This window comes from Morone saxatilis, unplaced genomic scaffold (assembly GCF_004916995.1).
Source record: "Morone saxatilis isolate NCDOM2014 unplaced genomic scaffold, NCSU_SB_2.0 Contig7, whole genome shotgun sequence".
Taxonomy (NCBI): domain Eukaryota; kingdom Metazoa; phylum Chordata; class Actinopteri; family Moronidae; genus Morone; species Morone saxatilis.
The window spans coordinates 15,237,782-15,252,572 of NW_023340246.1; the positions used below are offsets into that span (position 1 = coordinate 15,237,782).

At 39.2% G+C, this 14,791-nt stretch overlaps 1 protein-coding gene across 1 annotated transcript in view; it reads left to right on the top strand.

Annotated features, from left to right (window-relative positions):
* The first annotated feature begins 2,274 nt into the window (after nt 1-2,274).
* Nucleotides 2,275-14,791, top strand: part of enpp1 (ectonucleotide pyrophosphatase/phosphodiesterase 1) — a 30,351-nt gene continuing 17,834 nt past the window's right edge. The window contains exons 1-9 of the mRNA XM_035678501.1: nt 2,275-2,598; nt 6,349-6,421; nt 9,648-9,708; nt 11,582-11,679; nt 11,762-11,841; nt 13,086-13,205; nt 14,055-14,164; nt 14,272-14,337; nt 14,434-14,506. Coding sequence (XP_035534394.1) covers nt 2,467-2,598; nt 6,349-6,421; nt 9,648-9,708; nt 11,582-11,679; nt 11,762-11,841; nt 13,086-13,205; nt 14,055-14,164; nt 14,272-14,337; nt 14,434-14,506 — 813 coding nt within the window. The 5' untranslated portion in view covers nt 2,275-2,466. The remainder of the gene's footprint in view (nt 2,599-6,348; nt 6,422-9,647; nt 9,709-11,581; nt 11,680-11,761; nt 11,842-13,085; nt 13,206-14,054; nt 14,165-14,271; nt 14,338-14,433; nt 14,507-14,791) is intronic.

The window sequence follows — 14,791 nt, forward strand, 5'->3', positions numbered from 1 at the left end:
ATACTTTATTTATCCCCAATGGGGAATTTTTTTTTTTTTGTACTTTTACTTTACAGGCCAAAATACAATCATGCACATGCAGGGCTTATAGACATGCAAATGCGGAGAGATGGTGGCGTTATCTGCTGCCACGTAGGGGTACTCCACAAGCAGTTATGGGTTCAGTGCCTTGCTCAAGGGCAACTCGGCAGTACACAGGAGTGTGGACTGGCAGCTGGAGAGATGCCAGTTCCACACTCCATACTGTGATGTGTGCTGGACTCAAACCGGCAACCCTCCAGTTCCCAAGCCAAGTCCCCATAGACTGAGCTACTGTTTTACAAGCAAAAGTAAAGTAAAGTAAATTGTCAAATACAACAACGGGCCAAGCGCCAGGGCCAAAAAAACAATGTATTTGTCCTATAAGGTTTGTATGATTGTTAAAAATTATCAAAAATACACAATACAGACAAAGAATTGTATAAAAAGTTCCCTAAACAGTTAAAATAAACTGTCAAAATTCATGCCGATGACTTAATTATTTGGGTTTATTTTACAGTTTTTAATATAATATGAAATATCCATAAAATCACTTTTTAGAGTTTGTTAGTTTAATAAATTCTCTTAAGGGAATTGATTGGGAACCACCGCTTTGAGTCCCTTTTCCATAATAGATGTTTCTTGATGTATGGATCATGTATACAAACATCTGTTGTTGGAGCAGATTCAGTGTCATTGTGTCACAGCTCAGTAACGAGGTATGAAATCACAAACACAAGTCGAGGCTATAAAAGACCTGTATACTGTGTACTGTGTACTGTGTGGCGGGCAGGACAAAAAAGTTCAAACACAAGGAAGCAGTAGGTGGAAATGGACTGGAATATATATATAAATACTAGGCTAATTAGGAAATGGGAAACAGGTGCGTACGTGGTTGTGGGGGAAGTGAGGGCTGCTGGTTGGAAAGAGAAATACAGGCTCTGGAAAGCTTCTCAATAAAGAAGAATGTAAGAATTGGCTCATTCTGACACATTATCATTGGGTTAAGTGACCTCCAGGGAGATTTTACACTGACAATTAAACTTCTGCCAATTTTCTAACAGTTGTTGTCAGCAGTGTTGTTACCAGGATGACAATTTTGGATGATTTGGGTTGACCACAACTGGAAGGGACCCACAGAAATTCCAGTGGGATTACTTTATTTAATAAAAGGGGCTCCGGCGGAGGAACAAGGCTGCTCAAGAGCCTCCAAAGAGCCAGAACTTAGTTTAATCTAAATAAACACTTGCAGAACTGCTCAGGAAGCAGGTATACTTTTAACTGGTTGAGGTCAAACTCTGCATGATAACCTTTTTTTTTTTTAAGTAGCTGAATCAACAGATTATAATACCCTCCATGCATGATGCTTATACATGAAGCTCTACATCAAAGCTTTATTTAGACATGTGTGTGCATTATAATGACATATTAAGATACAGTAAGTGACAGGAAAGAAGCAGGCTGCTCACACTGTTGTTTATCATAACAGCTTTACATTCTCCAAAGGGAACAAATAACCTGTTAATGTGACACGTTGAGATTTAATAAAATAGGTTATTAATTTTAAACAGCTAGCCTGAGCAGTTACCTCTAAGAGTCTGTGGTCGTTGCCAAAATTACTAGTATCCAGTAATTTTTACACTTTTTTAGTACAGAATAAACAAATTAATAGATATAAAGTGCTAATTTGTGAATTTAATAGGAGCTGTTGGGTGATTTTGTTACCACGGGGCAGAGCCTAGCTGTCTTCATGCTAGCCCATCAGTCTTCATCTAACACCACCTCTCCTTCACTATTGGTGTCAAACTAATCAATAACACTAAATACGGTGATAAAGAGTTATGTAGTTAATTCTGCACTTTTATTTACTCAAAATTAAAAACAGATTGTGCCATATTTGGATTTTTGTATTTGTTTGGTACAGCGCACCACTCCAGTCTCACCACAAGATGGCAGCAGCACTCAGTCACCGCGCAATAGTTAGTCTTAATTAAAATTCCTCAACCGTTTGTTCTTATTTTACAGCTGAGAAATTAAACATGATAAACACATTTAAGGGACTTATAAACACAAATATCCGGAATTAGTTTGTCTTTTTTTTTAAATTTCAATTAAGTTTCAATTCCTCCTTTTTGAAGTGGCCAAGTATGATATTAATTGTTGAACAGGCTTTGTTGGAAAAAGACACAATAAGCCAAAATAGCAGACTGTTGAGGTTTTTCTTTGCTCAGCTTTCTTTAGGCAGATCAGTCACATGCTTCTGCTTGCTTGCTGCTGCTTCGTAAAACTTGTAGACGTCGAGGAACAAGGCGGTGCTACTCTTGAGCAGAGGGGGTCATATCACACAGTATATACTCCTCACCCTCCTCACTGCTTGCCACTCAGTCTCCCTCCTGGAAAACACTGGCAGGAAGGTTGTGTTTTTTTGGTGTGCAGCGGCTCAGCAGCATGGAAGTAACCAAAGGAGAGGAGAGCTCGGCTGAACAGGCTGCCTCTTTATTTGGGGCATCAGAGCTGGAGAGTCAAAGGAGAAACACTGAAGGTGGAAAGAAGAGGAATAACTGCAAAATCATTACTGGGGTAAGTTCAATAAGATCTCTGTCTGACCTCCTACCGCCTCTCTGACACTGTTATCAATGTTTTCAGGCCACATGGTGTTATTTACTTTCACACTTTTGGTTGAAAGTGTTTTAAAAAACTGAAACATGTTTGTGCACCTTTAACTATGTTATTAAAAAACCACAAATATTCCTGTAAAACTCAACATTGTGAGTCTGTGTGTGGTCCTCAGTAGATTTTATATGTCACTTAAATGTCTGTATCTTTAAAATAAAGTGTAGTGTTATTACTTCAGGACCCCACTGTCCATAAACCTATACATACTGAGTTTATAGTGACTGTTAAAGCTGACACTATTCATGGATACACAAAAAACTATAGTTAGCAACTATTTTAATAACCAATTAAGTCATTTCTAAAGTAAAAAATAGTTAAAGTAGTGCTGAAACCAGAAGATTAGCATTTTCTTTGTCAAATACGATTATAAACTGTATATCTTTGGGTTTAGGACTTTTATTTGAACAGAACAACACATTTGAAGAGCTTTTTCACATTTTAATTGACATTTCATAGACTACACAATTAATTAGTTAATCGTGAAAGTAATCATAAGATTAAATCGATGATGAAAGTAATTGTCAGCTGCGGTTCTAGTGACTGCACATCTTCAGTTTATCATAAATCAATGTCATTACCTACCAGGAATCTAATACCACAGCTTCAGGTCTGGATTTCTGCACTGTTTACCCTCCAGTGTGATTAATCCACTGCTGTCAAACAGCCGAGACTGTCCCTGCTGCCAGTGTGAAAGTGGAAACAAAAATGTTTTCACCAGAGTGCAAAAAGGCAGAGGCCAGAAGTGTCTGTACAGGTGGAGAAGATGATACCTCAGATCACAGCGCTGATTGAGATCCAAAAGAGTAAAGTTTCAGTGTAAAAGTCTGTGGTGCTGTCACAAAGTTAAGAGAGCAAAGTTGTCACAGCAGCCGTGTCTTTTTAAATAGATCCACATTCAGATATTTAATCTGGATGTTTGAGGAAGGAGGAGGGGAGAGGTTGCAGGGGAGGCAGTAGAAACATGGCAATTATAATATACTACAGCACAAGGTGTAATCCTCAAATGCCTTGTTTTGTGCAACCAACAATAAAAAAAAAAGAACAAATACTCAATTTAATCTAATGTAAGACAGCAAAAAGCTCACATTTAAGAACACTTAACCAAACATGTGCCACCATACTTTAATTAATAACATGTGGAGTTGAGGGTATATTCATATAAGACACATATCCTGTTTACTGTATTAAGATCTTAAGGGCAAATACTGTCGCTTTTAGATTTTAAACTGGCTGAAAGTGAGTATTTTATGCAGCTTTAAGACCCAGCAACAAGCACAGCTGCCTTTCACTTCCAGCCTCTGTCTGTCTTAAGGGATCAGATTGATGACAATCTGCTTGGACGTTAGAATGACTGTTTTGTTTGTAGTCTTGTCAGAGAGGAAGACACGCAGGAGCGACAGCAGCTTTTATTGTTCACAATTCCTTGAGGCATTGAGACAAACCACACATACTCCACAGAGAAACTAAATCTGGGATACATTTGGGGCTTCACTTGAATACTAAAACCATAATTGAAAGAATTGCAAAAAAAATGTAATTAAATGCTGCTGTTGTGACGCTGTACTCGGAGCTAAACCCGATGTTTACAGTAAAATAAAAAAATTAATTGATATATCAGGCACATTTTTAAGTGAATATACTGTATATACGCACTTAATCCACCTCATCACTGGAATTTAAACTGTATAGATAGAAGAATTGTCTCACAGTAAACACATCTGTCAAACTATTTACTATCAAACTCCAGCTAAAACCTCAGGAACCAGTGATTTCAGTTGCTGTCTGCTTGGCACTGATTGAATACACATGTGGAAGAGTCCAGACAACAATATGCTCCCTCCTGTCATACATCAGCCACCGTACATCTGTTAGTAGTAGTTGTGCTTGTTACTCTGCAGGGTCATTTAAAGTCTTGCAAAAGGGTGATTGCAGTGTGTTTTGGAGTATAGATATAAAAGCAGGCCTGGATACTCATAAGGTACGTATTGTGCAGTTTGATTTGACTCCCAACAGTCTTATCAGATCTGCACTGTGCACAATAGAAACAAAGGTGAACTTAGTAGTGTGTTTCAGAGTCATACGGGTAGGTTTCCACCAGACAGACAGTTTACTTTTACAACCCACAGAGACCACATCTTTCCCAAGGAGCTTTGTCCAATCCAGCTCTCTCTCTCTCTCTCTTCACCTATAGCTGGAGAAAATAAGTGCACATTACCCAGACACCAGGCACACATGACGGCATACTTTCATACCCGTCTAGGAATGCTTGTGTACGTGAATCGCACTGAAACGGATTACTTGTGGTTGGTGATTCCCACAATCCTGCTTTTGTAACTAACTGCACACAACTACAGCTTTCAGAGTGAATACAGCGTGACAATATGTTGAGTTTTAGAGGGTTGTATTTGTCTTAAAATGGTAAAAAATGATATGCCAGAACTTAACTTGTTCCCTGTTTATATCAACATTTAAAGAGGGCCAAGACCAACATTTGGACAGTTGGGAGGTGGTGGGTGGGGGAAGATGAAAATCATTAGATTATACTGGGCAGGGTTAAGGAAATAAATAACAGACCACCTTCACTCAGCACTGCAAGACCTTTATCCCATATTGAATAAAGATTGAAGTCTCACAAAAGAAACAAAATAATGAATTAATTAACCAAAGAATGGTCGACTAAAGATCCATGTTTAAGCCAAAATGCTAAAAATGCAATTGCTAATATGTAGAAGGTAATGTTTAGGTTCGCCATGTTCCTTAAGCATGTTAGCAATCTAACTAATCTAATTACCACTAAGAACATAGCACATCTGAGGATTAAGGGAATACCATGAGTTTTTAGGAAAAGTCAGTCAAGCTATTACAGTTCATCTTGAGGGAAACATGAATGAAATTCCATGGCAACCCGTCCAAAAAAGGTTGTAGAGAAACCACAATTGAAACCTTATGGTGGCACTAGAGGAAAAAAGTTAGTGGATTGCCAAAGTTATTACAATTAATCCTCTTGGGAACCGAAATGTCTGCACAAACACTGAGCCAAAACCATCCAATGAATTTCAAATATTTCACTGCATAAGTAAAATGTTGACCTGCTGGTGGTGCTAGGATTCATCCTCTGGGGATCAGGAATGTGTGTACGAAATGTCAGTGGAATCCATCCAGTAGCTGTTGAGATATTTCAGTCTGGACCAGCTGGCACTGTCATCTCTAGAGCCAACGTTGGATAACGTTACTGTACAGCACACTTTCTGTTGTAGTTATTGAAGGAGGTATTTATGATTCTGCAAAATGCCTTGATTGATGGCTTCTCTCAAGGGGCCAGAAGTCTGTCACAGTATGCTTATATTATGGTTACAAGGCATCTAGCTTACACACTAGTGTGTTTAGAGAGCTAGTAGAACAAACCAAGGCCATTTCCACCATTATATCATCCAAAATATCAAGTTTTATTCCTTTTTTGTTCAGTTGTCACTCTCAGTCTGAAGGTAGTTACTAACAGCTCTCAGGTAAAATGGTGGTCAGTCATCATTCTTCTCACCGAGAAGTTAAATATAAACATCTTCAGTCGTGTGTGTTGGCAGCTGTATGTGATTAATGAACTGTTATCTGCAGTGAGTGTAACAAACATCCTGACATTTGGTCTCTGGGTTTCAGGTCCTGCTGCTTTGCTTACTGGTGGTCATCCTGGCTGTAGTGTTTTCTCTGAGAAAGAGCGGTGATGAGAACGGTAGGAACTCACGACTGTTTCACTGAATTTACAGCTGCAGCCTGTTTTTGGGGGCTTTCCACACTATGTATGTATCTATCAGCACAACCATCAGCTGTAGGAGCAGGGCTTCTCTCTCGGTAACAGGATTCAGTTACAGTATAGTTCGGCTGCAGTTTAAAGTTAACATTGAGTTTTCCAACCACTAGTATCACAATAGAGTAACATCTTGCTCCTGCTCATACACAAGGGTGAAGAAAATGGTTTCACACTGTTACATTGACCAACTGTGACAAAGCGACTATGAACAGCTTTTTTAAATTTAAAAGACATTATATATTATATATATACAGGATCTGATCAGTGGACACTATAATAGCCTGAAAACAATTTTCACTGGGATATTTTCTTTTTCATGGGGACACAAACATATACCATCAGAATAATTAAGACTTATTTGTTTAGAAATATACAAATATGGGCTTTAAGTTTAAAAATCTGGCCTGTGATACTCCAGGAAATGAGAAAACAAACTGTTTTGCGGTCATTCTTACAGATTTAAGACATACAGTGATTGAAGGTACTCATACAGATAAAAATAACCCTCTCAGGTTACATTTTGGAGGAGCACTTATTCAGCAAAGGGTGGTGAAAATACATGATACAAGTTGGTCAGTGGGCTGAGGAATAAAATAAATCTGCATTCTGCTACTGTGAGGCTACAGAGTGCCGTTTGGGCTTCCAAAAGTGAACCTAAATTGGAGCCTGCTAATGTCCCACTCCCTCAGAAACTTTGAAATGGCAGTATTTAGAGCAGCAGAGACGGAGGGTCAAGTTACCAACCAGCCAGTGAAAGAGAGACACGGAGGTGAATGTGAACTCCTGCATATGATTTGTTCACAGGGTATGTTTCTGTCAGGGTGGTGCGATCAGGCTTTTTTGGCCGACTGTTGCAAAACACGTCGTAAATACACATTTAAGTGAGACGGGAATGTTCACCCGGGGTTGGCATGTTTTCTGCAGCTATAGATTCCCTCTGGTTGGACGTGGGCAGCGGCGTCAGTGTGCTCTTTGTTGCAAACCGCTGTGCCAAAACACCCCTCTTCCATTTCAGGGGCAGCGGTGGTGGCTGTGGGCAACTGTCCCCAGCCTGGGCGGGGTTGCTCTCTCTGCTGTGGCATTTCCCTTTAACTTATACTTCCTACCCAGTAGACATGAAAGCCATATGGAAAGAATAAATTTTGACTTTTCACTCACCCAGATTCATATTTTGTTTTTCACATCTATGCAACGTTTGTGGAACTTCGACATCTTTCATAGGGCTGCTTTTTTGGTAAGGCCTTTGGAAGTAGATGAAAAGGAACAAAAATAACCCAGGACTTCTTCCTAAAGGCTGACAGTATGTAGTATAAAATGCTGAGAGCGGGTTTTCCCGTGGATTACAGACCACAGCAACTTGTCTCCTGAGACGGAGCATCCTCGTGTTCGGTCCAAACCACAGTGCTGGCCTCAAGAGGCAGTGAGGAGGGGCTTTCTCACCGACGTGCTAAGACTCCCTCTGTCATGTGTCCAGTCAGCAGCAGACTTCACGGATGTATCGGGAAGGCAGTTGCTTGAAAGGGGAAAGAGGTGGCCCAAAGCTTCCTGGTTAGAGTCACCTTGTCCGTGGGAATGTCTTAAAGTTGCTTTCCAAGAAAGGAGAAAACAATAGAGGATAATTTGTAACTGGATTGTGTCACATTGCTTGAGCATTTATTTTAACTCAACCTTCCCTGCAACATCAAAATGAGACACTCGTCTCTTCCTCGTTATATATGTATGTGACCTCCTTCCCCTTGTTTTTCCTCTGCAAAAAACAAAGCATTGTCCTCTATGTACATCCCATATTTCGTGCTTATTTGTTTTTTCCAGTCACAGTGAAACAGCAGTTAGAGCTTTTTTCTTGGTCACTAGTTAAATGAACACCTCTTTAAGAAAAGCTGTTTTGTTACCATGAGAACAAAATCCAGATGGTTTCTATTGCATGTGTGAACACATCCTGTCCAGAACAAAATCTGGCTTAAAAATGAGATGGTTGTGCATTTTGTCTTTGTTCACGGAGTCAGTGCTGTAATCCATTTGTGCATTTACGCAACATATTCATGTGGTTCACAGAGCTGTTCTTTCTTCTATCTCCAAAAAAACTGTGGAAAGACTTCACTGGCCAGGAAGCACAGGAACCCTTCAGTCTCTCTCTGTCTGAAATCATGTTGTGAATATGTGGATGACAAAGGGGAGTTCTGCATTCTTACTTCCTGTTCTGTGCCAATAAAGTGACTCAATGATTCCATTTGATTTGACGTAAAGGCCTTTTAAACCTATTTTCTCAATCAGATTCTTACTATAAGCTATGGGATCCTACACGTAACAAAGGTTTTCTACCAAAGTTTGAATTCACACAAGGGATTTTTGTCTGTTTTAGTCTCACTTGTTTGATGTGGATATGGCTCAGTTGGAAATAAGTGACGTAATGTATTTCTAAACATCCAAATCTGATGACAGTTTTGGGTATTGTTTGCTAAAGTTGCCAGCACTGTCAGTCAAATCTAATCAAATCAGACTGGATGAAACAAAGACAGATGGAGAAAAAAATAGCTTGTTTCTGTTTGGATTTGAGAGTTTGGCTCAGCCAGATTCTCTCACACTTTTCTAACCGTGACGAAACAGGCAAGACTCAGAGGTCTGTAATGTATGTTGACCTCCCTGACTCCATTGCCACACCAAGTATAAAAAGCACTGTAGTCCCAGTTTGTGCTTCTCAAACCATGTGCCAGTGCCAGTGGAAAAACAAAGTATTACCAGTAACTGTGCTATATTCAGAGCTTCACAAGATATTTATGGTTGAATAAACAATGTTGACTGCAATAAACAGCATGGCTACTTATGTGCGGTACTGTACTCATGGTTAGGTGGTACTACCAGCTCTTCCATGCTACACTGATTGGTGTTCCGTTAGTATCCCCTGTGTCTGCTGACCCTCTGCATCACATAGCACATAGCCACAAGGTCACACTTCCTACAGTCTTGGGTAATTGTTGCTTATTTAGTCATGGATAAGTGGGTGGATAATAAGTTTTCTTTATCTTATCATATAAGTCTGGTTCATCAGTTTTAAGTTATCTATATCTGTGTTATGGTCACAAAAATATACTGTATGCAACTGCAAACATACCTTTTTCCACTGACAACACTTTTTCTTTCCCACCAGAAGGGAAGGTCTGGCTGCAGGCGACCGATGAAGAAATTCAACAGCCAAAGTGTCCATCTGGGTAATGCAATACTCTTGTTCTGCTGTTGTAATGTGAGAACTAGAAGAAAACAATGCCTCAAATCTCAGCTTGCCCAGTTCGAGTTATATCATCTCCTCCCCTCCTTTTTGTACAATATCTTTCACCGTGTTTTAGAGCTGAGAATGAGGCTTTTCAGCTGTATCGCCCACAGTTAGCCTGAGTTGAGTTCATTGTTCCTAGCAGGCAGTTCTTAGTCCACATGAAACTACAGAAAAACATATAAAGTATTTCTTTGTATTCACTTTCTATTCAGCTTAGTTCTTTAAAAGTGTGTAAATAATCCAAACAGACACATGTTTTTTATGATGGTGTTGGCTAAGTGGAAAAAAATGTCACTATGGAAACCAGGCTAATGACTAATCAGGCATGTGTTGGTGAGTGGTGTGTGTGTCTGAGTGTGTGGTCACGTGTGTGTGTGTGTGTTTCTGCTTTGGTAGGGGAATACACCCAGACAGACTCACTATGGAAAAGAAAACCTGTGGCTACATATGAAGCTATTTTTGGTTTGAAAACATCTTTAAAACAAATGAATGTTGTCTGTATTTTTTTTATATCAAAGTAACTCATTCTGTTGTGTTTGTTTATATTTTTTCTGTTGGCAAACCACATTTTTAATGTGTGGTTTGGGCTTTACACGCAAAGAAGCAGCTCTTCTGGAAAATGCTGATTGCAAACTTTTTTTTTTTACATGTTAATTTTTTAAATACACAGAAAGCAAATGGAAAAAGGAATTGCCTTTTCAGTTTCAGTATCATTAAACTATTTTAAAATTAATCAGTTAATTTATGAGTTGTTTTATGTTTCTCATAAACCCCTTTTTAATTTGACCAATTTATAGATGGATTAATGTATTAATCTTTGTAAATGCTGTTAATGTTTTAGATTCTTCTTTTCATTCCCCATCATTCCTGTTTTTGTAAATAATTTGTAAATGACTTTAAATAGAAAACTGATTGCTAACATGTTAGCCAAATCAACTGCATAAGATAATATGTCAATGTTCGTGTTGACAGCTTGTTCTGCTGCCCCCAAGTGGCCAAGAAACCCTCTGAATACTGCTTTAGCTACAAGTACTTAAACAAAATATATTGACTATTTTCAATACTGGTGCAGATTCAGTACCTGAGTTTTGGTGCTGATACAATGCTTTTAAGTTAAATTTAATGCCTTACCAAGTAAAGAAATAACTTTTTAAGACAACATGCCAAACTGTTAAATGCACCAGGAGTCAAAAAATGAGTCAAATATAGTCTAAAGGTAGAAATGTTTCTTGATTTTGATCAAATATCTGATCAATCAGTGCCAACCTGCGTTACTTGACACCATTCAACACTTCTGGTCGATATTCACGTATTAAAGTAAGTATTAAGTTTCAGTAAGCAGCTCTATGTAACTAAGTAAGTAAGTAACTAAGTATTTTGATAGCTGTACAACTAATCACAAGTAATGAAGTAACCTGTAACTCTTGCAGATAGTGAAATTATGAAAAATGTAGTGCTCCCACTGAAATGGGAGGGGACCCTGCCTCACATTGGGGAACAAAGAAATCTGCAGAGACTAACAAAACTCTTGTAGTCTTTGATTTTTTGCCAGTAGAGTCACACTCCTCTTCCTGTTCTCCTTCTCTGTGTGTTTGTGTGGTCTGTGATTTGACTTTATTTCTCCTAGTGCTTTTCCTGGTCAAAGAGCTGCTTTGTATTCTCTCTGCACAGACCTACTGTACCACACTACTGCTGCACTACTGATGCCAAAGCTGTCCACGTCTCTTGCTGAGTAATTATTCCATTTCCTCATTCACAAACCCACCTGAGTGTCATAAAACATCGTTCTTCCTCTCTGTCTCCACGTCCAGTTTTTCCAAGCCTCCTCTCATCCTGGTATCCTTGGACGGTTTCAGGGCGGAGTACCTTAAAGATCACGGCAACCGCCTTCCTGTCATCAAGAAGTTACGTAAGTCATCGGCCTTGTTGACTCCACAGCTTTCCATGGTTTACTATGCATCCTGCTGTGACTGAACGTAATTGTGTTGCAGGAAACTCAGGAACAACAACGGCATACATGAGGCCTGTCTATCCCACAAAGACCTTTCCCAACCACTACAGCATTGTGACTGTAAGTGTTTGCTGCTCAGGGGTTGATTTATTGGACACAGATTGTTTGTCTGACTTGTTTTGTTTTCAGTGGTGGAAGAAGAACTCATATTGTTTACCAATATAACAATGTCCTGCATTCAAAATCTACGGTTACTTTACTTAGGTTTAAATATCAAATCAATCAATATTTAGTGTTTATATTGATGCAACAGTGCACAAGTAGCATTTTACTGTTGTAGCTGTTCGAGGTGGAGCTAGTTTTAACTACTTTACATAAGTATTTAAGTAGATTTACCTAGAGGTCAGGCCACCTCCAAAGGGTCACAGGAAAAATCTGAGAGATCATTGATGATTAATGGGAGAGGAAAGAAGATAAAATATAAAAGTACAAAGCTACACAGATAGTAATTTAATCTGTTTGGGCTTTATTTTAATGAACCCATCTAAGATGTTTAGATGGGCATGGTCTCTTTGGTGGAACTGTTAAATGCTCACAGACATCTGAAATAAGTGCTGTGGTTCTCAACCTAGGGGTTGGGCCCACTTCAAAAGGTCACAAGATAAATCTGAGGGGTGTCAAAGCTCTGTGATCTGGTATCTATTCTATATTTGCTTGAGTTTTACATCCTTGGAACAGTTATTTAAAAGTTTAGAGGGGAAATGTCTCTTTGGTGGATCTACTAACAACTCCTAGATATCTGAAACATGACAAGAGGTCCCAACTAGACAGTACTTTTCTGTTACAAGACATCATGTTTAATCTAAAATTGCATTGCAAGATTATGATGTTTTTTGTGTGAAATTTTAACCTGAAAAGTAACCGGTAGCTGTGGGATAAAAAGTATAATATTTCCCTCTGAAATGTAGAAAACCTGAAGTAGCATAAAACCAAATAATACCTCAGAATTTTACTTAAGCCAGTGCTGTTCGTGCACCACAGTTCAAAAGTGAACTTGGGGCTTTTCCCTGCAATTGCAGAGTCAGGGTCTCTGCACTGTTATATAGAGGTTACTGTTGGGGCCTAAATGGCTTACATGTGCTTGTGGAGAGGAACAGCAGCAGAACTGGGAGTGGGGGAGGGGGATCACAGACTGAATTTCACCTCTTTGGCAAAACAAGATCCTGCAATTACAATAAACTGCTGTGGTTACCAATAATATTTAGGTTAGAAAGATTGGTGATAGGACGTAATCACTTTAAATCCCTGCAGCCACATCAAAACAACTCAGTTTGGTTGTGTGTTTTTATCTCTGATTCCTGCAGGGCCTTTATCCCGAGTCTCATGGAATTGTGGACAACAAGATGTACGATGTGACCCGAAACGCTTTTTTCAACTTGAAAACTGACGAGAAATTCAACGCAAAATGGTACCAAGGAGAGCCAGTAAGTGAATCTATCACGATATTGTGCACAAGGGGCTGGACATTTCTGAGCACTGCTTTCTAATGTCTCCTTTACACATCTGAGACTCTGAGCTAGACACTACTGTTCTGTAAACTGTGAAAGTTAACACACCCTGATTCTGTGGAATCATGAATCAAGGAGCAGCACTTGTAAAAAATATGACGCATTATGCTCATCATGCTGTGATTTGCTGTCTGCGAACGGCACGAGACACTTGTTTTTTTGACAGAGTTTCATTGCTTAGAATCAGCTCTCCCCAAAATGAGCTTCTTGACATAATTATGGATTCTGCTCGTGCTAAATGTCAGCTTGTGAGGGCAGTGAGTTGTGCTTGTTTAGACGCTTTGTGGTTCCCATTTAGAATGGGATACCTCTTAAATCTCATTCCTTAACTGTGTGACAGCCTGCTCCTCTAGCAATGTAACTCTGCAGGAGGAAATGGAAATGAACCGTGACTCCTGGAAGGCATTCTTTCATAATGAACCAATACAACTAAGTGCATCTGCTAAATCGTGCTTACAAGCCTGCTGCATAAATAAAACACTTCTATCTGCAGATCGGTCTAACAGGTATTGATTTAACATGAAAATATGCAGTTAGATTTCCATCAGTCTTGACTGGACTGTGAGGGATTACATTATTTTAATGGACTAAACACTGCTGCTGTGATCCACTTATATGAATGAATGAGGTCTATTACAGCTTATTCTGAATTAATCATGAACCTAGATGACACTTAACTCCCCTATGTTCCTTTCCTTTCCTATCTTTTCCTTTCTCTTCCTTTCTTTTTCTTTCCTCTCCTCTCCTCTCCTCTCCTCCCCTCAGGTCTGGCTCACTGCCATGCGTAACAAACTGAAAGCAGGAACCTTCTTCTGGCCTGGGTCCGATGTAGCCATCAATGGCACCTACCCAGACTTATACAAGCTGTATGACAAGTAAGACCGATGCCATTAGGTTGTATACTTGTTGTGTTATATCAATTTTAAATGGCACAATATAGTGATGTATTGATTTGTTCATAAATTACCTTTTTGGTGCACAGGAGCATTTCATTTGAGAAGAGAGTGTCGACATTGTTTCAGTGGCTCAATTTACCTCAGGGAGAAAGGTACTACATTTTTCATTATCATTACAAAGATTACAATGTGAGTCACTATCAAGAGACACTATAGGTCAGACTTAACTGCTGTCTTTGTGATTTTAGACCTGACTTCTACACTTTGTACCTGGATGAACCTGACACATCGGGACATCGGTATGGGCCAGCGAGCAGCCAGGTCAGTCATTCACTAAACATTAAACCTGCAATTACAAGCTGGTTGTTAATTACCTGAAAGAATAACAGAACAGACAGAAAAAAATTTCCACTAAGGTCCATTAACTAGCTTTTTCTAGAGATTTAAGGATATTCATCCACGGTTAGAGTTAGCTTTGTTTTCCTGGAGATGCATCACTTGTCATCACAAATGGTCACACTGTATATGTGAGGGAAGGATTGTAATAAACTCTACCCACTGAAGAAAACCATGAGATTCAGTTAAAAGCTCTGGAAAAAGCTACTA